Genomic DNA, 24,718 nt, shown 5'->3' on the forward strand with positions numbered 1-24,718 from the left:
CGGCGTGCATAGACTCACCAGCCACTTCATTAACAAGTGCTTGTTAATGCAAATATCTAATGAGGCAATCACATGGCAGCAACTCAGTGCATCTGAGCATGTAGACATGGTCAACATGACTTGTTGATTTAAGTGATTTTGAGCGTGGCATAGCTGTTGAAGCCAGATGGGATGGTCTGACTAATTCAGAAAATGCTGATCTGCTCGGATTTTCCCATGCAACAATCTCTAGGGTTTACAGAGAATGGTCCCAAGAAGAGAAAATATCCAGGATGGCAAAAGTAACTCAAATAACCATTCCTTACAACCAAGGTATGCAGAAAAACATTTCTGAATGCACAACATGCCGAATCTTGAAGCAGACGGAGTACAGCAGCAAAAGACCACAGTGGGTGCCACTCCTCTGAGCTAAGAATAGGAAACTGAGGCGAAAATTCACACAGGGCAACGAAAACTGGACAAGGGAAGACTGGAAAAACATAGCCTGATCTCATGAGTCTCGATTTCTGCTGCAACATTTGGATGGTAGGGTCAAGAATGCTGTATACAACATGAAAGCATGGATCCACCGCCTCATATCAGTGTTTCGGGATTTTGTTAGTGGTGGTGTAATGATGGTATAATGGAGACTACTTAGCACCAACTGAGTATCATTTAAAACCACTGATGATGTCCATCCCTTTATGACCACAGTGTACCCATCTTCAGTTGGCTGCTACCAGCAGGTTACCGCATTATGAGACAAAACTTAAATGATTTCAAACAGGTTTCTTGAACAGGACAATGATTCGCTGTACTCAATTGGCTGCCACAGTCCCCTTATCGCAGTCCAATGGAGTATCTTTGGAATGTTGTGAAATGGGAGATTCCCATCATGGATATGCAGCTGACAAACCTGCAGCAACTGTGTGATACTCTCATCTCACTATGGACCAAAATCTCAGAGGAATGTTTCCAGCACCTTACTGAATCTGTGGCACGAAGAGTTAAGGTACTTCTGAAGGTAAAAGGGGCTCCACCACTGTACTAGCAAAGTGTACCTAATGAAGTGGCCAGTGAGAATCTATCAGCATCCAGCTGATAAATTGCTCTTAACTTTAACATTTTTTTTTTTTAGAAAATGCAACATTTTCTTTGTGCCAGGCTGTAACTATGTTTTTTCTGCTTTAAAACTGACCAATTTAGCATGGTTGTTTATGGGGACCAGCTTTTTTGTAGTTTTTACCCAAGGTTGCTGCTTGGGTAAAAACAAATTTATTGCAGTTCTTCCACAGAGAGAAATGAATATATGTAGCAAATCTGATTGTAATCCACCCAGTATTTCTTAAGCAGATCACCCCTATGTGCACTTTGAAATACCGCCAGCTCATTGTTTATATGTTGACATATTTCAGAGAAAATGTTCATCTGCTGGTTATATAAAAAGGCAAAAAGGGATTACAAAAGTCTGAAGGATTCATCCTCCAGACCCGGTGAAGCTCTGTAGCAAATTTCAAGGCCATCTATCAATAAGCTTCATGGACAATGCACTAAAATACGTTTATCAAAAAGTGAATCTCTTGGAGAAAATAAAAAACTGTAGTGGAAATATTTCTTCCATTCTGGTGGTCTAAACACACTTTTTAGTGAACCAGCACTGCTCAGTAACAACTAGTTTAAAAAAGCAGCATCGTTATACAGTTAGAGTTCTCTTCGGGTATACCATGGAGACAAAGCTGCATATTCATCTTAATATCCCCTCCCCCTCCACACACACACACACACTACTTTTAACTACCTCTACCTCTGTGGTTCAAACGGAGCAACCATCCCACTCAGTACATTAGAGTAATAACACAGCAAGCCCACTGATACTGAGGGGGATGAGGACATCCAGTCAGCTAACAGTCACTACACAGTGCTTAAAAAAAATCCAAGAAAGCATATCTGAGCATATATACACATGCATGCATGTGTATATGTAGTTTTAAAAATATGAAGCTGCTTAATGCATTCAGATCACATCATGCTTTTATTCTTGCTGGTCTGCAAACTCGCTCTGTGGAACTGCACCAGTGACATCATCACACTGGGCGTGAAACTCTCTTCTCTATAACAATAAGGTTTTCTCAGTTGAAAAGTTCCTAAAAGTATAGCATCTCCCACCATTCAGGTCGAGCTTTAATGTTTAACCACGTGCTCTGAGGTTGTGTGGTTGTGGTGTGGGAGTGGAGGGGGGCAGTCATTCGCATTCAAATTCGCATTAGGGAACCCTCACTTTTTCTTTTTGTCCCCTAACAACTTCTTAGTGAAAATGTTAAATCCCATTAAAACTGCAGCATAAAACTAACTGTCTTAACATCAAAACCAAGACACAAGAGTAAATTTTTAAAAAAGAAGAAGAAGATAAACTTTATTGTGATCACTGGTGTTTCCTCGAAATGGCCTCAGCAAGCCTTCAGCTATTGCTGCATAGGACTTTAAACGCGCCATGTAGTGCAGGATTACTAGGGGAAAAAAATGCTTGTTACGATTACCACAAACACACCATAAATCCGTAAAAGAACACGGTATAGGCTTATCTAGCAGGGCTACGTGCTCGGGGTTGTCTCTCGAGAATTTTTTAAAGTTGCCGCTGATGGTGGCGGTGTTGTGCGAGGAGGCGGAGGCAGTGGAAGAAAGGAGCTGCTCTCGGTAAGCACAGCAGTGCCGCTGGATCTGTCGACGACCTCAGGCTCCAGCCCCCCTCCAAAAGAAAGGAAAAAAAAAGGAAAGCGACGTGACACCTAACGTTTTATTTTGTAATTTTATTTATTTCTCGATGTCTCGTCGCCTCAAACAAGATGTAACTTTTCTGACATCACCACAGCTACATTCATGCATTTGAAAGGAGCCGGGAGCGAGTGCGCAGAGACGAGAAGCCGAGCTGTCGGAGCGAATGGAACTTATTGTTGTGCATTTGTTTTGACTATGTTATCCCCAAGTGAGTTTGGCTTCAGTCCGTCTCTGTTCGTCGTCGACTCTTGAATATATATATTTATATATATACATCTGTATATATAGATATATATATTTCCGGGGGATTTAATCCGAATTCTTCAAACGGGGAAACACCGAAGGAGGATTCTGCAAAGCCAGCAAGCTTTTCCTTACAGAGCCGGGGATTTAAATCGTCCTTTGGTGGAGCTCCGGGAGAGGCGATAGTCAAAGAAAGAAATTCATGTGGCCATTCTCTCTATAGCCAAACATTTTTGGGGGATTGCATAATGAGCAAGGAACGACCTAAGAGGAATATCATCCAAAAGAAATATGTAAGTGAACGCGTGTATTTTTTTATTATTATTATTGCCTGAAATGCTCACCGATATCGGCTCTATTCAAGTTTGCCTTTGCTCGCCTCGATGAAAACGCATAAACTTTCCATCACGGGCTGGTGAAGGTTACCATCATGCAGCCTGGGCTCCATTTGGGTCAAATATCCTCCAAAATGTAACGCCTTTAAGTTGCCTCGACGTGTTAACAATAACATGTCTTCTTCTTTCCTTTTTTTAATTTAAAGAGACAGCAATGTTTATTCAACGTCTGCTGCAGCGTTTCTTCGACACCGACCATGTTTTAGGCTATTTGAACATCGGGTGCTTTAGTGGTGCTGGTGGTGGTTGTAGCAGTGAAGGGGGATTGCTTCGCTTATTTTGACCGGTTTAAACCCGTGATTTTGTACATAGCATGCTTCGGCTGTGCTGCAAGGCCCCTAAAAGGTTTTAAATTAAAAGACTTGGCAAACAGTTTCCCAGAATACGCTTTTGTTCGCTAGCCGTTTCTTGCTACTCAGAGTCGTGAAGACGAGCTTGTCGGCCATGGCTCGGCTATTGCGACTTCATTTCGTCCCATGCTGAGCATTTCGGAATATATAGCTTACTATAACCCGTGCTCATGCTCGAGCCTATGTGTGGCTAAGTGTTCACGTCCTGGCGCAGGGTGTATATATATCTATATATATGTGTGTGTGTGTTTTTGGTGTGGGGCTGACAAACCGACATGTTTCGCGGACTGTTGTGGCTCTTTAATTTTCTCCGTGCAGCAGGAAAAAGGGGGTCATGCGATTAGGCATTTTCATTCAATTTCCACCTCTCGAAACGCTGCGGGCACACTCCTGGGTTTGTTTGTTTGCTACACGCCTGCCCTCGGCTTTTACCGCCGGCGTACACGTCAAGTCCAGTGCCGGTGTCGGCGATTTTGGCAGGTCTTCGTGTGACCTCTGCGAAGGAGCAGATATTGCAGCAGCTCGCTGAGGGGATAACTCCATTTTTCTCTCTCTCCTTTGCTATACTACGGGAGGTGTTTGGGGGGGGCATAGCTAACTAGCCTTTAGGTCCTCCTCGGCTGCTTAATTCGGTTTAACGCGGCACTACTTGGTGGACATGTTTGAGACAAGTGTTTGTAAGCGGTTCCATCTTTTTAAAGAGACTGTGTTCAGTCGCATTGCAGAGGTTCATGTATGAAGCGACCATTTTCTCCCTCTCTCTCTCTCTCAGTGTCCCTGCAAGTAACACTGGTGAATTTTGTAGAGGAGGAAGGGGCTGTGAAACCAGGAGCTAGTCCAGCTCGGCCCTGGCTTTAATTACAGTCTCGCTATAGCGGTCCATCTGCGTGACCTAAACAAAGACTTTTAATCTCGCAGTGTGCTTGTACTTTAGCCACCATCGTTTATTTATTTTTTTAAAATTATTTTTGTTGTCTGCCCCCCCATATACTTTATCTTTTTGCACTTCTTTGATGTATAGATTGTTGCTGTGAGCCCACCGGACACATTGTTGCCTTTATTTGCACGAGGCACGAGGCATCTCACGTGCGCTAATGCTCGACTGACTGAAGTCAGCAGAGCTAAACACACCCCCTCCCTCCAAAACCCATCCTCACTTAAACGCCATGTGGACTGCACCTATAAAAGTGTGCACTTCTTCTATAATTTATTTTTATTTATTTATTTTTGGAGCAGGGTGCATTCAAAATCATCGTCTCAAAAAGTGTTGCAAAGGGCCAAACCGAGCAACAGGTCTGTGTGAACAATCGGGGGGTTTGCGTCCGTGCAGTTGCTCGTGAGCTTTTTGTTTGCCCCGCAACAAGTGCAGAGAATTATTAAAGACACTTTGTTTTGTTTTTTTGTTTATTTTTTTTTGAGGGTATCCCCTTGTGTCCTATCAATAAGTGTTGAAAAGTAGGGCATTACATCACTGACCCATCATTGATAAATTATTGTTGCTTTCCAACACAGGAAGGCAGTGTCCTGAAATGTAATGGCATCAACATTGCTGGAAAGCAACATAAAGGAGAGTCATCTTTAGCAAAGACTCAATAAGTGCCGGTTATTCATTGCAGCTCAGGCTTTTTTTTTTTGTAACTTCGCTACTACGTGAATATTACAGAAATAAAGTGCTCTTTGTCCCCATGGTGAAAATATTATTATTATTATATAAATTATGTTCAGCCACGATGGTGATCTTTCTGACACCATCTTCCTCTGAGCGTGACCGTGTAGTTTCAGTTACATTGATGTTAACTGACCATAAATTCTGCTGTGTGTGTGTGTTTGTGTGTGTGCACGTGTGTGCTGTAATAGTGGGATGAGTGTTGCAAAGATGACACGTTTTTGATCGGATCCGCTTATGTGTAAGCTTCTCCCTGAACTGAGGAAACAGGATGTGCCGTAGAAATTATGACTAACTGATATAAAAGTCCCCGTCTAAAGTTGAGGCATTGCATTGTGGCCAGCCAGTTTCAGGCTTTCTAAAACTGGAAGGGTTTTTTTTTTTTTTAAATAAATTTAGCCTTTTAATAACTCGTTATATTATTAGCTCTGGTGACAAAGCATCTGGACTTTGGGAAGGGGGCTGCTTGACTGCAGGATGCGTGTCCCATTGCTATGTGTGTTTTTGTGTGCATGTGTCTCACATCTGTCATGTGTTTTCTGCAGCTGCAGTCAATGCATAATGTTTGGCCCGAACCAAACTAGGCTCCCAAACGCATTTACAAAAACCTGGAGGAGTCCAGATCCTCAAGCCCCCCCCCCCCCACGCTTTGAGACAGGACTCTTGGCCCCTTAGTGATCCACCCCTCCCCCGGTAATTAGCGTAAGACAATTATACATGCTTGGCTTAACCATTTCCCCCTGAAACATGAGCGCGGGTTGCCATCCTTGCCTTCTGCACCCGATGAATGCCCGCTATCTGCGAATGACACTGAAAATTCAACGGTCGCAAACAATTTCAAAATAGTGAAGTGAGCAAGTTCTTTTGGAAACAAAAAGCAAAACAAAACAATGCAGGGCGATCATCATTTCCCACAGGGATTGCGAATGCCAGTGTTGAGAGAACAAATCCAGAGGACAGGCTCACCTCTCTCCTGCTTGCATGTCAGTGAAGAAAAATCTATTTTTGTAGGTTTATTTTCTTATTTGTTGGCGTCTTCTTGAGCCAGGGGTCAGCGCTGTGTAATGGCTGAGGTATCACTAATGTGTGGCAGACTTGTCCTGTCTAACGAAACATGACACACTGTGTTGGTGTGTGTGTGAGTGTTGTAAGCGAGAGTAGCTGCTCAGTGCAGTCAGGCCATTTTGTGCAGAGTCTGCTCTTCCTGTAGGCCCCAGCAGGGGCTAGGCCTGTGATTCAAAGTGTGTGTGTGTGTGTGTGTGTGTGTGTGTGTGTGGGACAAGCACAGCTGCTGCAGGGGCCTTTACAAATGTAAAGAGGCTGTCAGTGTTTGTTTCATCAGGCGCACAACTGATGAGGGCCAAGTTGAAAATCCATTGCACTGTGAGTGTGTGCGTCGAGCACGCACAAAAAGAGGAAACAAAAATAGAGAGCAGGGGCAAGAATGGGGGAGTGCAAAGGCACAGACTCTCCCTCCTCCTTCCTCTCTTTATCCCCCCCCCCCCCCCCCCCCAGTCTTTCGGCCTCGCTCTCTTGCTCTCTCTCTCTCGTTCTTGAGCTGTCCAAATGAAATGTGGGCCTCATGTAGGACCATGAAGAGAGGGTCACAGGGTTGTTTTTTCACCGTGCCTGAGCCTCAGTGCGGTTCATTTAACCTTATGTTTCAATGCAAATTCTCCTTTCATGAGCTCTCTTCTCCTCACGTGTGCAACATGGCAGGGTTCACTTTCCAACCCCTCTGTCACTATGACTACGGGGGCAAAAGCAAAGTGTACCGTGGCAAGAGCGACATTTTACTGCCTGTTTATTTTACTGTTTACTACAGTTGCGTTCCACGCAACCGCTTCTGTGAAGGTGCTTCCCATATATTTTAGCTGTTTTTCCACGAACGTGAGGATGGGGGGAGGTAAGGTGAGAATTGAAATGGCAGCATTTTGGGTTTTTTTCCAGGGGCGGGATCGAATGAAAAGCAATGGAGGGGGTTTCTTTTAATCTGAAACTATCATTACTCTCCTTTATTGTATTGTTTTGTTTTTACATTCACCGATAGGGGGGCAAAATAAAATCTGGGCCTGCTTTTATTGCATTGCCAGGTTGTAACAGCATGGCATAAAAGTAACTGCCAGCAAAATATAAAAGTCCTCATGGAGATTACCGGCAGTTTGCACACAGTGCAAAATGAAGGAAACAAAATAGTGATTTTTGTGTGCTGCTTGCGCTGCGCAGAGAAATCAAAGCCTAAAAAATAAAAAAAACATACAAAACACAGCCATATGTATCAAGAGCTGAAGTTGGCAGGTATGTGAACATCACCAGGCGTTAGTTAATGTGTCCCCATCCGAACAGTTGTGTGTTGAAGCAGAAGAGAAGAAGAAGCCTTCCCACGCTGCAGGCCCAGCCTCACATCCCTTTGGCCTCATCCTTCCTCTCACAGGGCCTGCTAACTTGACGAGCGCTGCCAGAAAGATCTCTGGGAGTGAAGTTGGCTAGCCCAGCCTCATTTTAATCCAATCTTCTTCGTTCCCTTTTTAAAAAAATCTTTTTTTAAATGTACGTATTTATTAGGTTTGCACTTTAAATGAGAAGACAGTGTGGCTTTTATGCTTAAATAAAGTCTGCTTTGCCAGTGGAGAGTTTACAGCATCATCACAAGCGTTCTGCGAGTTCCCGGCTTCAATTTGGACCGGCGAAAGGTGTTCAGCGGCCCAAATCCGCGGCAGCTCGGCTACTTCCTCTAACATAAACCCCTTCGTACCCATTGCACTCCTCTTCCTCCCTGCATCCCTTTCCTACTCCATTATGTCACAGCCGCGCAAAGCACAAACTCCTGTTATGCAACACGACCTTTTCTCTTATCAGCTGTTGGCACCGAGCACAATCTCCGGCTCTTTGCTGGCACTGATGCACGCACTCACAGACACGCACAGGCAAAGGTCTTTAGGTGTACACCTGCAGTCAGTAGGTGAGATAAACTGGTTTTAAAACCAACCTCTTGACGCGTTTCATGGGTATCAGCGGCTCGAGCTATTTGCAAGAGCAGTGAAATAAAACTGGGTGTGACGCTCTTTGTTATACTTATGTGGGTGTGTGTGTATTTTGGTCAGGAGTAGTGCGCTTAAGCCTGCGTAGGTGTGTCTTTTAGGAGGAAACAGTCCAGTAGTTGAAGATACACTGCAGTAGTGGAGAGCCCATACAGATAGAGAGGTGTGTGTGTGTGTGTGACGTACACCACTTGCGTTCCCTCTGTGCGCATCTTCATTTGAGTGATTTATTTCCTTCTGCCCCTCTAGGTTTGGATGGAGATTTTGGGGAGGGGAGTGTGAGACAGCTGGTCAGCCCCTGAGTGGCTGTGTGTGTGTGTGTGTGTGTGTGTGTGTGTGTGTGTGTGTGTTTGTTTGCCACAGCTTATCCGTTCAGGATCCCCGTGAAGCTGAATCAACACTTTAGCTTTGTCTTTGGTTTGGCCTTGGCCATAAGAAGGCCAGCGAAGGACATTCATCCACAGTAGGATGTAAATTATTATCAGTCACGATATCATCCTCCGAGCTCTGTCAGGTGCCTTCTTTTCACATTACGTACGGTTGCTTTTGTTTCCAGTGCAGCCTTTTTAATTTATGCTCTCTGGAATCACCGAGCTGCTGTCGCTCGCACCGGCATTAGCTTTTAATGACCATCGTGCGCGCCTCTTGACCGATCTGCGCTCACCTTCTCCCCGCTTTTCATCTCGACCGCATCAGTTTAATAAACACTCCTCACATTTTCATCCCGTGGTCAATCCCATCTGATCCCTTATTGTGACTCCCGTCGCCTTTTAAACATCCAGTGAATTAAGCCTCGGGGGAGGATGAAGCAACAAGAGCAGAGGCTCAGTCACTATCGATCCTCCGTTCCTCCCCTTAGCTTTCTGCCTGGAATATCACCGTTTCTCTCGTCATCCGCGCAGCCGCACGCACAACTTCACGAAATATGTCAGCCGAGCCGGTTCAGATGAGGAAATCCCTGAGCTTCCTTTTTGAATGCAGACGTATCGTGTTTTCCGTAAAGATAGCTGGTTGCACAGTGTCATCAGATACCGCTCCGGGAATCCTGTTCACGCTTACCATGAAGCGTACATTCATAGCTGTTCTTGTTATGCGTTTACAGTCTCGCAAGCTTTCTACTAAGCACAGTAATCTATGAATCACTCTTTTATGATAGATAGAGCAGCTTGTCTCTTTCTGCTAACAAGCCACTGGTCACTCTATTCAGACCCCTCTTTGGCACGGCGCTCACTTGGCTTACACATTGCTCTCTCATTAAATCTTTTTTTTCCCCCCTCACTCCAGTGGGTTTTTTTTTTTTTTTAATTTAATTTTTTTTATAAGTTACATTTATTCCTTTTTTCCCCACTGTAGCCATTTGTAGCTCTCAAACGTGCATGAGTTGGTGACCTTCCCTCAGTTAAAGAGCACTCAAATATAACCCATTTATTTTTTTTAAATAACCAAGCATTTGGCCTCTCATGAGGGGGAGGCCTTAATTCAGGATGGCAGATTCCTCCCCTCCTAGTCATGTGGAGTAATGAGCCATTGGAGCAGAGTGGCTGGGTGGCCAGTGTTGCTGCTTAATCTCTATTTTTAAGCTCTTGCAGAATTTTGTTTTTTTTGTTTTGTTTTTTTTTAACGGGGGTTTACTGGGGTGTGAGGGGAATATGTAGAGACAGAACAGCGAGTCTAAATCTTAGAGCAAAATGCCTGCTCACAGAAGAGGTGTTAACTGCATCTGGCCCTCTGCTTGCAACAGTTCAAACAGTATGTAGAGGACTGGAGCCGAACGTGTTTCCGTGCTGAAACGCGGTCTTTGGGGAGGGGAGGGGTCCGTGTTGTGGCTCCTGCTGCTGAGTTGTCGGATGTGCCGGTTCCCTTGTCAGCGCGGATGTGCGAGAACAGGAGGGATGAGGATGGATGAGGAGGGTAGCGGCAGGATAAACTTGATTTGCAGGTGAAATGCTCATTCTTCCTCAGTGTGTCCTTCCTGCACCCACATTCTCTTACAAAAAAACATCACATTATCCCCGCTCCCAGCTCCCATCATGTCTTTTAATGGAATACAGAGTGGAATTTTTGAATCTGTTCCACTTCGATCTCTCACCCTCCTCCCTCTCAGCTCATTTGCTCGATTACTCAGCACAGCTCTGGAGGTAGAGAGGCATCGGGGAGCTTTCTGTTAAGATACCGAGGAGAAGGAGAATAAGGAAGGGGACCCTTTTTTTTTTTTTTTTTTTTCCCTCCACGCCTAGCTGTGAAATTGCAGAGGAGGAGCCCGTGCATTGTTGGAATCTGTTTCCTTGTCTTGACAGTCAGTTTTAATGTTGCACTGTGTGTGTGTGTGTGTGTGTGTGTTTTGCATATGAGAATAATTTGTTAGAAAGGCCAGACTGCTCAGCGACACGTTTAGGTTGTTCGTAGTTTCGGAGCTCTTCCTCTTACATCTTGCATTCCTCCATCTGCTTTGTTTTGGTTTGCACTGCCAAAGCAAACTTCGCAGTCTTCTTACAGTTTGATACGACACATCTGTGTGAGCGCCCAGCCCGACACAAACGCAGCGCTCAAACATACACGCATGAGGGCATGTACTCCGAGTCTCCAGGGGTTGTGATGCCACAGTTGGTAAATCTTTCACATTTTTTTTTTTTTATTAAATAGTCACATGAATCTTTTTTTTTTCTATTCCCATAAATGGAAAACATGTTTAAGAAGGGTATGAATGGATAAGTTGGTGAAGGAATATCGACTTTTCTTTCCTTTCTTTTGCCCATTGATTTTTTTTTTTTTCTTTTCTCCAAGGTGCTTTTTAAGGCTTTCCACAGAGGGAAGCAGAATGTGAGTCAAAGGCATTGTTCCCCCTGTTTTAACCTCTGCTCAATAGATGAGGGCTTTTACAATTCTCGTGGCTGCATGATTTCCTCCAGGCCGCGCAGCAGGGAGCTATAGTGCATGGTACACTGAGGAGAGGGCGCCAGACTCTGGGCTGAATGTCTGGCCGGCCTCCCCCTGGCCCCGGATCAAACGTTACAAGGCCCGGGGGAGGGAGGGAGAGAAGTGTGTGTGTGTGTGTGTGTGTGTGTGTGTGTTCGGGGGGGTGGGGTGGGGGGGGGGGGAGCTCTGGAATGTGCAACCTGTGATCGTCAGAGAGAAGAAATCCAGGAGGATAGAAATAATCAAATTAGGCACCATTTCAAGTAGAATATCCATGGTGATCTTGGTTAAAGGCAAGGCCTGCTCATTCAGACTGAAGCTCTTTGCTGATGTAAACCTCTGTTTGTTCTTTGTGTGTGTGTGTGTGTGTGTGTGTGTGTGTGAGAGAGTGTGTCTATTTAAAAGATGTAATTGTTTGAGGATGTGGAAAGGAAATGAGGTAACCGAGCCAGATTGTCACAGATGCAGAACAACGACTTTCACACACTGTAATGAGTAATGTAGAAACAAATTCTGGATAAACATTAATGACAAGCCAAAGAGCAGGAGGTTAACCCCCCCCCCCCCCCCCCCTCCCCCTTGGCTATGCGTGTGATGTGTAGCTTTACGTGCACGAAAGGTGGGGACTTGAACCTCCCACCCCCGGCTTATAGAAAGTGACATGCAGACACTATTTCTGAGCAAACGACTTCTTGTTTTTTTTTTCCTCTTTAGGTTGTTGTTAAAGCATCAGGATCGCGGCTGCATTCTGGGGAAGTTACTCGATTTGTCTTGCAGTGATATGAGTAATCAATTTTTTGTGAAACTGAGAACATGTAGTTGTGAAGGGAAAACTTTTTTTAAATTTTTGTTTCAACCCAAGTCAGTAGAATATTTTTAAAAATAGAAATTTTAAAATTGAGACTAAAGACTCTGCTGCAGATGAAATTGTGAGACTATGGAGGAAAACAGAAAAAGTAATACAGCAGTAACCAACTCTTTCTTTAGAATAGAAAATGTACTTTTCGCTGTTCTGTTATTTAGTCATCCTTTTTCTTGTATTACACAGATCTTATGATTATATTCCGTAAGCTGCGATAGTCATAAGAAACGGTTAGGCTTTCGCAATTTCTGACAATGCCTTATTTCTTGACCGTAAGCCCTTTCTTTGCTTTAACCATTATTGACAGACACTTTCACTTTGAGCAAACACCCTGTCATTCAGTCACAGAAATCAAGAGTGGAATTTCATGTTAGTCATAGCGCTCGGTCACATATGACGATTGTTATTTTGTTTGCTTTAAAAAATTCCTGTCTGGAGACCCGAGTGGTGGAGAACTGCTGCATTATTACATAATTTCACCGTTAATCAATAGAGTAGATCTACTCTCTGCAGAATAGTTTCATTTTCCAGGAGATGGTTTCTTTCTTCTTCTTCTTTTTTTCTTGCTTTTCTCACTTCTTGAGATTTGTATGTGTGCAGTGTTGTAGCTGTATTTAAATTTGCAGCTGTCACTCCTGTCTTTATGTGTCAAAGTTGAGTCAGATTTCATGCATGGGCACCAAAACCCAACTGTATGCCACCAAAAATAATATTGTGAGTTGTGTGTGAAATTTAAGGTTAATGCTTCTTGCAGCAAAAATTTAAGGTGGATAGCCCATGTTTGCTATTAGTTTGATCACCTGTAACCTGTATTTTTGATTTATTTTATTTTTTTGATGTTTTGGTTGATTGGAGCCCATTCATGCCATTTATAAAGCCACAGTTTGAGCCTGTATGTTAGAGAGAAATTGTTGACTTTTCTCTTTAAGATGATCTAATAATAATTGTATAGGCTGGAAAATTTCACTCACAAACAAAATGGAAATCTTCGAGGAAAAAAGATGCAACCGGCACCATTAAGCATCGCCCACAAGTGATGACATGTCTGATGGTGATCTACATTTTGAGGTTCAATGCGCTGCGCGATCAACCGCTGATAACAGATTTTACAGCACAGATGTAATGTACGTGAGAAGCTAGCTCTTGATCTGGATCCGTTTGGGTTTTTCTTTTTTTAAATACTGAGAGATTCAGTGATGGATTTATTTGAAAGGCTGACTCAGACAAGTGCAACCAGTAACGCAGTTATCTAATTTATACACGAGTACCACCCTGCCGGGTGACTCAGGATCAAACCAGCAGCTGGTTGGAGAGCAAAATATCAAAAACATCGATAATAAGTGTCTCTCTTTTAATTTTTTTTACTGGTTTACCTTTATGGCTCCCTCCTCTCTGCTCAGCCTTAGATTAATTTTTCACTTCCTATTCTGACTGCAGTTTGAGATCAACTGCTAGATGGAGTGTGATGTAAGCATGTGAGCGCGTCGCTCTCCTGTAGGGTGCTAGCTCAGCCGACGCCATCTAATAGCCCCTCATGCATCACCTTCGCTCTTCGTTCCCATTGTACCAATGCCATTATTCACCTCTTTCTGAAACCCCTTCTCCCTCCACGCGGTTTGTCCCCTACGCCGTCTGTTCTTTCACGTTAACACACATCTTTCTAACCTCCTCTCGCATTTATACTGCAATGTCCCTCACCTCCCCACCCCTCGCTACCACATCCCTTTCTCTGGGCCCCTTAGGCCCCCGAATTTGCCTTTGTGTTCGACAGTGTAGCTAGTTGAGCAAGACTGTGTGTGTGTGCGTTTGAGGGAGGTGAGTTGCAAGGGTTTTGTCCCAAACTGAGTTGAAAATCATTCCTTAATTGCCTCTTGTTGTTTTCTTTTTTCCCCTGTCCCCTGTACTCGTAATCGTGGCAGGGAATAGACTCCTGAAGCCTACGCTGCAGGTCCCAAAGCAGAGGGACTCCCTCACCTAAGCCCTGGTTTTGTTTCGTAACGTTCTCTGGCTACGCTGTAATCTGCAGTCATACAACAACAGCAACAACAACACAGACACACACACACACACAGCGGCTTTAAAAGGGCTTAAGATGTTGGACACCGCAGAATACAAAGAAAATAGGCTTTGATTTCGCACTTTGAGGTGTAGGTGAGTTGTAAATGAGCTGTTGTTTTCAGTGTGAGAGCTATTAGTTTAGCCGTCGGTATCTTTGTCTTCTGAGTTTTGACATTGTTGAATTTTTTTGGTAAAAAGTTTCAAGGCAATGTCGCTTTTGTTTTTGTGCTTTAACGGTCACGTGTTTTGTATGTTATTCCCTGTGGAAGTTATAGATTTGGAAATGCACATTAGGAATTAAGGAGATGTGCATTGTGACCCACAGCTGTCCTGTCTCCAAACTCTGAAGGCCTACTTCATTTTATTTATTTATTATAATCAGTTATGGCAAAGCGATTTCTCTTTTCTGTGTGAAAACACTGCCTGGCTCTAGAGTCTGACCTTTTTAAACCTGTGATTGTGTAAGGATAGGTTAGTTTGCGTGTGTTTTTCCCTAAAGGCTAAAAGTATCTTGAAAGATTGTTTAATTTAGCTGAAGACCATCTTCTTTCTGTCTGAACGTTTTTCAAACTTTAAATGGGAGCGTGATGTGGCCCCTGATTAATGTGCCCAGCCCATTTCACTTGTTCGGAGGTGCTTTTTGAGAAATCTGGGCCCTGCAGATCAGAGCTTGATGTGCAGCAGCGTGCATGAGTAAATAGTTGGATATAGAATTTTTTTAAAATTCAGTTTAATGTAGATAAAGCAGAAGATCTACATTTACTATGGCGGCAGGCTTGAACCTGTGACACTGGTGTGAAGGAGCATTTGTGTTGGTGGTTAGGCCCTGCTTTTCCTGTTAACCTTCAGAGAAGCGCTATGGTGGCTTCCATTAACGATCAGCTGGCAGTCTTATCTCCCTGCTAATCTGCGCAGATTTTCTTTTTAAATGTATTTATTAGCCTTCCCCCCCCCCAATCTTAAAATGGGGCAAGAGTGCTGAATGATGACAGGAAATGTTGACATTTGGGGTTTGAACTTTTTGGTGTGTGGAAAGGCCCAACTCGAGTTTGACTGACATGTCGGGCTCTTTACAGGATGAGTTTGTCGTAGTTGTTTGGACACAGGATTTTCTTTCCTCCCCATACCTCAACGAACTTGAAAAGAGAGGGCATGAAGCGCTGTCGTGGCTTCAGTCTGCACCACAATTACAGACGAACAGCCAAAACGTGCTCACAGCCCCTGATGATCTCCCTAAAACCATGCCTCCCGCTCTCCCTCCCTCCCGCCCTCCCGTCTGTCTGCCTCGCTCCCACTCCCCTTTAATTTTTACTCCGCCGCAATATCCTACCTAGACCGTGATTGTTGTTTTCTGAGAGCTGGAGCGGTGTTGTTGTAACATAATCATTTAGTCTCCCTCCCGTGGTTCTGGCAAGCTGCACGCTGAAATCCATCCACTGCTCATTTTTATGGGGAGCAAATTTGTTGTAGCTACTGTGACTGCTGCTGGCTCTCCTTCGCACTGTATTTACCGCAGTAGATGGATATCTCCCCCTGCAAAACATTTGAGAGATGACACATGTTGTATATACACATTTAATATACCCCAGAGGTCATGCCTGTGAATTTGATTAGTGCGGCTGAAATATGATGGTTGTGATATCGAGTGACTTGGCCTATATTGAATTTTTAATCTCCCGTGTCGACTCCGGCTTACATGACGTACTCTTCGTTCTGATCAGTGGCGTTGGAGCCGGAGCGTTTGCTGGGTGTCTCGTAGCGCTGAATTAGCGTAGTGAAACATGACACCTTGGGAATTTTTTTTTTTTTTAAGTTTAACTCTAAATTGTTTGTATTTTTACGGGAAAACACACGAAAGTTGAGGCTGTTACAAGGATTTCCTTTTACCCAGGTCAGACCCATCGATCCCCCTCAGAATGACAGTTTATAGCAGAGCCCCTTTGAAATACCGTGTGGCATCATGGGAAAACTCCTGTGTCCTTAGCGCTTCTGTAAAGCAAGAAACTAAGCTTACCTGCTCACTCTCCTCCTATACAAATTATTAAATTAAAACACATCACTCATTTAGTTACTCGAGTTATTATCGCATCTGCGGCGCAGACCAAATCCCCCTGAATACTCCCTTTTTGTGTGTGTCACAGATGGGGGCACCTAAAGGGGGAAACCCTGATTGATTCATGGGGCCCAGAGCTGCACAGGGGGGCCCTGTAACATGACAGGGATTAGATATTTATTGTTTCAAGTGCGGAGCGAGTTGTTGACGTGAGGCCTCCCTCCGAGTTCCTAGCTGCGCTTGTGGTTGCAAAATCGCAAGAGGTTCAAACAGCGAGAGGTTATCGTCCCTCTCCTCTCGACAGTGGAATAATTCGCATAAACGATCCATCTACAGTGTGGTTTAAAAACCCGAAACGACCGCGAGTCTGGAGGATTGAACAACTCCGGCCCTCGCGGACGTGTCCACCGCTTTGACAGCGAGCTTGCATGCGATTTCCATAAATGAAGGCGTTGATGTATGAATAACTTGTCAGATGGATTGATTTGCGAAGGCGTCTGTCACTCACAGACGCAGTTTATTGTGATTCAGGTCCAACCTGACCCATCAGAAGTTAACAGACATATCGAACGACTTGCCGATTCTAAATTGCTGTAGTTCACCTTTTTTTGGAAACACTTATTTTGTTTGCCTCTTCTCATGAGAAAGTACAAAATAAAGTTAGGCTGACACCAGACTTTGCTTTCCTTATGGGACGAATGTTCTGCATGACAAGGAGGTGAATGCGTATCCATTTGGAGTCTGCAGTCTCCTTTCTTCTGCTTTCTCTTTGTCCCCTTTTCTGTTCTTTCGCCCTCTCCTTTAGTATCTCTCAGGCTGGTAGGTGTTTTCAATGCAGCTATTGTCACTTCTCAAAGAGCGGGGGGGCTCGTGAGACCCCCGTCCCCCTCCCAACAATGGGCACATGCTTCCCCCTCTGTGGGATTCCCGTGTCTTGGTTTGTGTGTGTGCGATGGTTGGAGGTGTGTGATGAGGCCTTTGTGGGACTGGGAAGCACCTCTCATCCCTCTGTCATACTCACCTGTTTTAGCTGCAGGTGTTATGGCAAACTGAAGATCAACCATGACCGTGGATAACCGCAACGCCGTTAAATAAAAATACACACAGCTGTGGGGTAATTTTACACTTGTGTGATTTTTAGACAGATTTCATGTATATCGAATTTTATCTGGAAACTACCTGAAACTACTTTTTTTTTTTTTTTTTTTTTTTTTAAAAGCTTTTTATTAAGAATGTTTTTCAGCTGTAGCGCAAACCTTCTAACCTTTTATCATTTTGTTCTTTTTCATAAATATGAATAGCAGAACTGCTTTTGTTAAGGCATGCAAGAGACCTTTACTCTGTATTCACAGGCTGTAATCCATGAATCGACTATTAGGCTGATTGACTGAGTTGTGGTCAAACTATCTGCAGAAAACCCTTTATGCTGTGAGAATTAGTTACATTTTCAGGTATAATAACCTGTAACCAACAAAAGGACCCCAACAGAAGCCAGGAGGAGTTTTATTAGTGCTTGAAGTGGTGCGTGTGCTCTCATACGCCATGTAAAAAGATGGATCTAACGGCACTTCTGATGTTTTCTCTGTCAGTTCTGGATGAATATTCGGTGCAGAAAACGCATCAAGGCCATTTAATTCTTTTGGGGGGGTTGAAAATTCTCTGAATGGAGATGCCTTGTGAGACATCCAAAGCTGCAGTGATGAAGAGGGGAAAAAAATCTGTCCCTGTCATTTGAGGATCAAGGCACAGGATTAGAAAATGTGATCTCTAAATACAAAACCTGAAAGCAGTAACAGTGGAGGCCTTAAAACTTAAAAGGTGCCTTTTGCGGTGGTGATGAGAAATCTCTCTCTCTCTCTCTCTCTCTCTCTCTCTCTCTCTCTCTCTCTCTCTCTCTCTCTCTCTCTCTCTCTCTCTCTCTCTCTCTCTCTCTCTCTCTCTCTCTCTCTCTCTCTCTCTCTCTCTCTCTCTCTTAAAAAAAAAAACACCCTTTCTATTCTCCTCACGTACACAAACAGACAAGATGGCTGCTTGAGGCTGGAGCTGGCTGTTAACACCTCCAGCCGACATAGGGGGCACCTTTTTTTTGTTTTGTTTTTTTCTTTTTACCATCTCTTAACCACAAGTAAAAGAGGTAGGGGGGATTGAAACATTGGGTTAGGAGCTGCTCTTATTCCTGAGCATTCACACGAACAGCAGATTTTTTTATTTATTTTTTGACCTGCTGTCTTTCTGCAGAGTTTGTTGAGCCTGCCCAGTGTTTCCCTCTGTGCGACGGTAAAGAAGTAGGTCAGAGAAGAGATCCCATTCGGCTTGAGCTTAGCTGTTAGTGCTAGTGCATGTGCAATTGCATACATGTGTGGGCACACGGTGTGTAATTTGTTTCCTTCCGCCAGGAACCAGCCTGACCTCCTCCGGCTTCAGCAACATTGGGCAACTGTGTGTGTGTGTGTGTGTGTGTGTGTGTGTGTGTGTGTGTGGCAGCGAAGCCACGGCAGAGCCCTGCTCAGCATCGCTACAAGCAACAGAGTCAGCAGTCATATGCAGACTGATAGCTGAGGCAGTGATGAGAGGAGGCGGAGTCTGGACAGGGAAAGCACTTTTTCAAAGATGGGGTGTTTGTTTGAGGAATGCCGAGAGAGGGGAAAAACGGGCACTGGCACGAAAGGCAGGCAAAGAAATGTAGAGGAAGAGGTAAAACTGGGAGGGTAAATTATGTCTCTCATACTCGCTCATTTCACAGCGCACTGCTGTTGTTAGGGGATGGCTGAGCTGCTCCACCCCTTTCCCCCCCACAAGAGCCAATCCACTATCATATTCCTCCCCATCCTGCCATCTGATTGGTGGGCTCTCTGAGCCAGAGGAATAAAATGGGATTGATGGGGTAATCTGGGGCCGGGGCTCAGGGCAGCAGTAAGGTAAGCCTAACCTGGGAATCGGGACAATTGTACAGGGCAAGAATGTGGCTGTGGTCGCACAACTGAGAGGAAACACATGAACGGCTCAGATTTAAGAGTTTAAGTCTTTATTTTTAAAGAACACACGCCACTCATCCTTTTAGCTCTAGTGTTTAAAGCATTATGTGCAAGTAATGCTTAATTCTGAATGTTCATGATAATGGCAGCATCTGTCATCAGTTTCCAAATGTGACCTCTCAAATCCCAATGTGCCCCTGGAGTTGTGAAGGTGGGTGGTTGACTGCTACCTGATACAAATTTCCCTTTAAAGTATCAAAAGATAGACTAGGGAGCGTAAATAACTTTAAAAAATATATAAATATATATATTGTATTGCAAAACATGGCACTGCTGAGCTACAGAGGGCTAAATGACTGACTGATGTGAGGGCCTTGGCAGAGGAAAAGCCACGGCTGCACCTTCTCCCCCCTGGGTATTGTCATGGCTCTGAATGGCTAATGGGAAGTGAAACCAGAGCTGGAGATTGTTCCGTAATGGCTTCTGAGCTATGTCCTTGGGTATGTTGTACACTGTACAAGAGCTGAGTTTTCTTAAGCTTTGTTTGCAGCAGGAGAAATGCTAAAAAATGCATTTGTTACACTATACGTCCATAGGCTGGGAGATGATTTTTAAGGTAGCTTCTTCCTTTTATTCTAGCGATTTGTGAGCGCATGCAGTAAAAGTATGTGCTAATGACATTCAAAGCGCACAGATCTCTCTTGTGTGTTCTTCTTTGCTTCAGTCTCCCTAAGACACCCAAGTTGTCCAGGTGAATGTAGATGAGGGGAGAGATCAGGGCATGCTCTAATCAATGACCTGCCAAATACAATAAAAACCACTGCTTGCCTCTGGCCAGTCAATAAGTCATTGATTCGGAAGTGCAGGTGTTTGGGTGAGAGACTTCAGGTCCGGAAAACTTGTTGTATTTTTCCTAACTTTTCATGAATGAAAGTCACACTGATGATTATAACTTTTAAACAATTTACCAAAATCTGCAAAACTGCCCACTGTAGTGACCACCCTGTGAATAAACAAGCAGCTAAAAGTAGCTGCTGCTGCTTCTCACGGTTATCTAAAATATCGGTTAATTATAAAAAGTTACTTTTAGCAAGCTGATGGTTTTAGCTGCATCCATCCGTGATGCTCGAAACATCACATGAACTGTCCAATTTCAGTTTCTGATCACTCAGTGATTTTTGGAGGCTGCAGTCAAACTAATGTTACAGTGTTTTCAGGGAAAATCCTTATTTTTATTTTTACAGTACTGGCCTGATGTGCAGTATCGCTTGTAGTAGTAGTAGTAGTAGTAGTAGTAGTAGTAGTAGTAGTAGTACTAGTACTAGTATGCATTTTTTCCTACTTTTGAACCTAAAAAGAGGAGAAGTTTAATTAAAAAATAAATAAAAGCTGGTCATTTTGTAGTATTTGGAAGAAAGATGACAAACTCAGATTCCGCTAATTGTGACTCTTCTTCTAACTCTAAGGTTTTCCATTGCTGTCACCTCTGTTCATACACCATTCTCATCATATCTACGATATGCTGTTTACCCCCCGAAAGAGTGTCAAAGGCACGTCCACATTGATCAAAAATCCCCGCCTTTTGGGTTACTGGGAACTGATCAGAGAAGCTGTGTATCAGCCGTTTTTGTTTTCTTTCTGAAATGACAGTCACCACAAACCACAAACTTTCACACCTTGAGGAGGAGAAAGTTTGTGTGTGGCGTGCCTAAGCCGAGTCCCATAAGGCCCACTCCCTTCTCCCTATATATACATATATTTATCTATATTTTAAAGCTAAAACCTGGTGGAATTAAAAAGGGTGACTCAACGGTCCAGCACCTCTGAATGAGCCCAGAGGATGAACAGGCCTCAAGTTAATTATTCAAACCAGCAGGAGAGTTGCCTGACATGCAAGCATGCACAGGGTTTCCCCAGGGATAGAGCAGGGGCCTCCTTCTCGGCCCTCCCGTTGCAGCTTCGACACGCAAACTGCTTTGAAAGAGTGAAAAATGGTTATCTTTTAACTTGCGTCAGGTGTTGTGAATCTCACAAAGAGTACAAGATTTTCTTTTTCTTTTTTGATTTATTTAAATGTGAATTTGTGAATCTGTGTGCGCCGCCATTAAATGTTTACGGAGCTACTTGTATCTCTGGTTTCAGTCTTGCATGCATGCATGAAACATTACTTTCAGATAATATTTTAATCTTAGTCATCCGTATACTTTCCCCTGCACCGCCACCATTGCCTCCTCCTCCTCCTCCTCCTCAGCTGTATTGACAGGAAGACTACCTGATTTCAAATGAGTTTCATTATTACACAGCTGGCAAGAAAAGCCTCCATCACCAATAAACATCAAGAGCTCAGAGAAGGGGAAAATCTGATTATGTCACCACTGGTTTTCCAAAAAGTAGTCACATCCACAATCTATTACGTTTGGTCCACTCACTTCTCCAACACTACACTTGATTGCCAGGAAATAAGATCCCACGTAGCTTTCTTTTTTCTTTCTCCCCCCTCAAATGATGCAGAGTCCTTATGCAGGTGAATTTACCACAGAGAGCTGTACGCAGACACACTGCTAGTAACACAAGCTGACATTTGCCCCTTCTGTCTTTGATCCCACTTATCCGTGGATTACAAAAGAAAAACGGCACCATGCTGTGTGTCTATACGCCACATCATTACATCTTTTAGATGGTAATTTCTGAGAGCTCGTGTTTGTGTATGCAAGGCAGAGTGAGCGACGGTGTGTGTAGGTGTGCACAAGCCGATGGGGGGTGGTGGTGGTGGTGTTTGTTTGAAACAACGGGACGCGATGGCTCTCGACGAACAGGTCTTCCATCGGCTGCTCACTTTACCGGGCGGGGGGGGGGAGTGGCAGGTGCGACCTCTTCGGTGAGTGGAGGTGTGGAAAACGAGTACAGTACAGTTAGTACAAACGTAAGCGCCTTGACACGTACTCCTCCATTGTGATGAGCAAAGCTGAGATGATGCGAAGCCACGCACTCTCACATACTCCTCCATTGTGATGAGCTGTGCAGAGAGGATGCAGAAAGCCCAGAGTCAAGCGAGTGTGTTTGTGTGAATGCATTCATGTGGTAAAGTGCATGTTTACAGTTGGATCACACCACCCAAATGCTACAGCTAAAAAAGCGTGAGATCTGAGTTTGTTGATGGTTCTACAAAAGCTTTATTTTCTGGGGTATTTTAGCCCTAAGTACCTACGGAAATTGTATGCGGCAGTTTTAAGCAGAATTTGAGCTTAAAGTGGCAAACTTGGGTATTCTAGTTATCATAAAAGTGCATGTCTTTTGTTTTTTGTTTTTTCCTTAAAAGACAGAGTAACAGTGCCATGCACAGAGGAAATGGAAAGGCTCAGACAGAGCTGGAAAAAACCCTTAAAACCATGGACAGTGGAGAAATGGCTTGAAACACCTTGACAAGGGAAAAAAAATAACTTGAAAGTGAGTCTGAAAGAGTGGAAAATCATGTCATTTTCTCCTTGATTGGTAGTCTTGTTTCTAAACTCTCACACTAATTGCCCGTACAGCCTACAGAATAGTTCACCTTGTGTTAGCATGTACAGCGGAGTCGTTCAGGCGCTGATATCTGTTAGCCTAGCATCACGTGTGGGTGGCTGGCTGGATTACAAAGGCTTCAGTGTGCCGGCCTCTCTTCCTACAGAGTCTTCGCACAGAGCAGTTTTGAATCTTTCTGACAGGATGCCATCCTCCCCCGCGCTCTGAAGCTTTAGTGGGAATGGGAACTCGGATACTGGTGATTGCAAACTTGGGGGAACCTTAAAAAAACAAAAAAAATTCCCGCATCACGCATTAGTTGGTTTTATGGCTAGAAAAGATGACCTCCTGAGGTTTGTATCGGTCTGCACAAGCGCAAAGGGATTGAAAGTGTGGGAAAAAAATCTTGGGAAATGGAGGGGAGGCGGGTTTTTGGGGGGTTTACCCAAAGGCCGCCTTTTCTTTCTTTCTTTCTTTCTTTTTCTTTTTTTTTTTTTTTTTCTTTTTCATGTGCGTGTGGTTTGCGTGGCTATCAGTAACAGTGTCACCACAAACCCACCACTTACGCTGGAAATGGAGGAGGGGAGGGAAGTTTAAAAACCTTTGATTTCAGCGAGGATTGTTTATTGGAGTAATGGTCCAGCTGTGACTGACATAGCTCGTCCAAAAAAATAGAGAGAGAGGGCACAGGTATGGTGTGATGGAGGCGAGGGATGGCGGAATAAGTTGTAGGCAAAAAGGAAGAGGAGAAAAGATGAGGAGCAGGTGTGGCGGGAGAGCGAATGGGAGACAAGTGGGGGAAGAACAGGGATCAATGCCTGTTCCCTGAATAACGGATGTTTGGGGCAGCAGCACTTTGGCCTGCCTTCCGCTGCGAGCAGACACTGGCAGTTAACCTGCCTCCAGTGCACAGAAACATTTATCTGTGCAGGCTCACACATGCATTTAAACACACACACACACACACACACACACACACACACACACACACACACACACACACTCCCCTGTGGCCTTTCCTGTGCTAATTCTGCTTCTTTTCCCGGTTATTTGGGTTAGAAACTGTGTTAGCTCCAGACTCCCAGACTACCCCATAGCCAATAAATTGCCAGTGCCTCCTGGGAATTGTGGTTTTTAAAGGGTCATAGTCACAATGTCCCACCCACCCCCAACCCACTTACCTCCCATCTCCAAGGGTGTGTAGAGTTCACCCCGAGCCTAACAACATTACACTAAGCTCGATGTTACAATGCAGATGCCAGTTTGTCGAGGAGCACATGCATTCATTTGTTTCTCATATTTTAAATGTTTTTGCCAGGGTTTCTTCTGTCTGCTGTCAGGTTCCTCTGGTAAGACCAAAATGCTTAACCTCAGGAATCTAAGGAATGTCCTCGCAGACCTCAGCATCTGCGCATAAACACACTTAATGCCACGTCATTCTCACTACATCACATTTTTCTTGTATTGCTTCAGGTTTCCTTCCGTTCCCTTTTTGTCAGTGTGAGATGAAAGGGGCTCGATATATTAAGACTGATTATTTATGCACGGGCTCTTCTCCACGCTGACCTGTGAGGACCTCGCTTTCGGTGACCTTTTGTTTTGGGCCAAAAACAGACAAAATGAGCTTGTACGCAGAGTGCACGAGTGTTTTAAGCTTTTTATGGCGGGATAAACGCTTTGCAAATCATTTTGAACTTGTTCTTCCTGCTCAGTTGAGATAAGAACACACACACACTCTCTCACACACAGTGAAATGCACAGGAGCACACATTTGATTGTCTTTCTGCGCTTGTGGCTCTGAAGTCGTGGCTTGATGGAAAGTGTAGTTTGAGTGGTAGATCTCCATAAGTCGTTGCCATTGTCTGAAGCCCTAAACGTGTTCTACTTCGCCGAAATGTGCTCCT

At 44.1% G+C, this 24,718-nt stretch overlaps 1 protein-coding gene across 2 annotated transcripts in view; it reads left to right on the forward strand.

Moving 5' to 3' along the window:
• The first annotated feature begins 3,187 nt into the window (after positions 1 to 3,187).
• jarid2b (jumonji and AT-rich interaction domain containing 2b) overlaps positions 3,188 to 24,718 on the forward strand; it is a 107,811-nt gene continuing 86,280 nt past the window's right edge. For both annotated transcript variants that reach the window (XM_065470823.1, XM_065470824.1), the window contains exon 1: positions 3,188 to 3,290. In XM_065470823.1, the coding sequence (XP_065326895.1) occupies positions 3,246 to 3,290 (45 nt within the window). In that variant the 5' untranslated portion in view covers positions 3,188 to 3,245. The remainder of the gene's footprint in view (positions 3,291 to 24,718) is intronic.

The sequence above is a fragment of the Pelmatolapia mariae genome, linkage group LG22 (assembly GCF_036321145.2).
Source record: "Pelmatolapia mariae isolate MD_Pm_ZW linkage group LG22, Pm_UMD_F_2, whole genome shotgun sequence".
Lineage (NCBI taxonomy): Eukaryota > Metazoa > Chordata > Actinopteri > Cichliformes > Cichlidae > Pelmatolapia > Pelmatolapia mariae.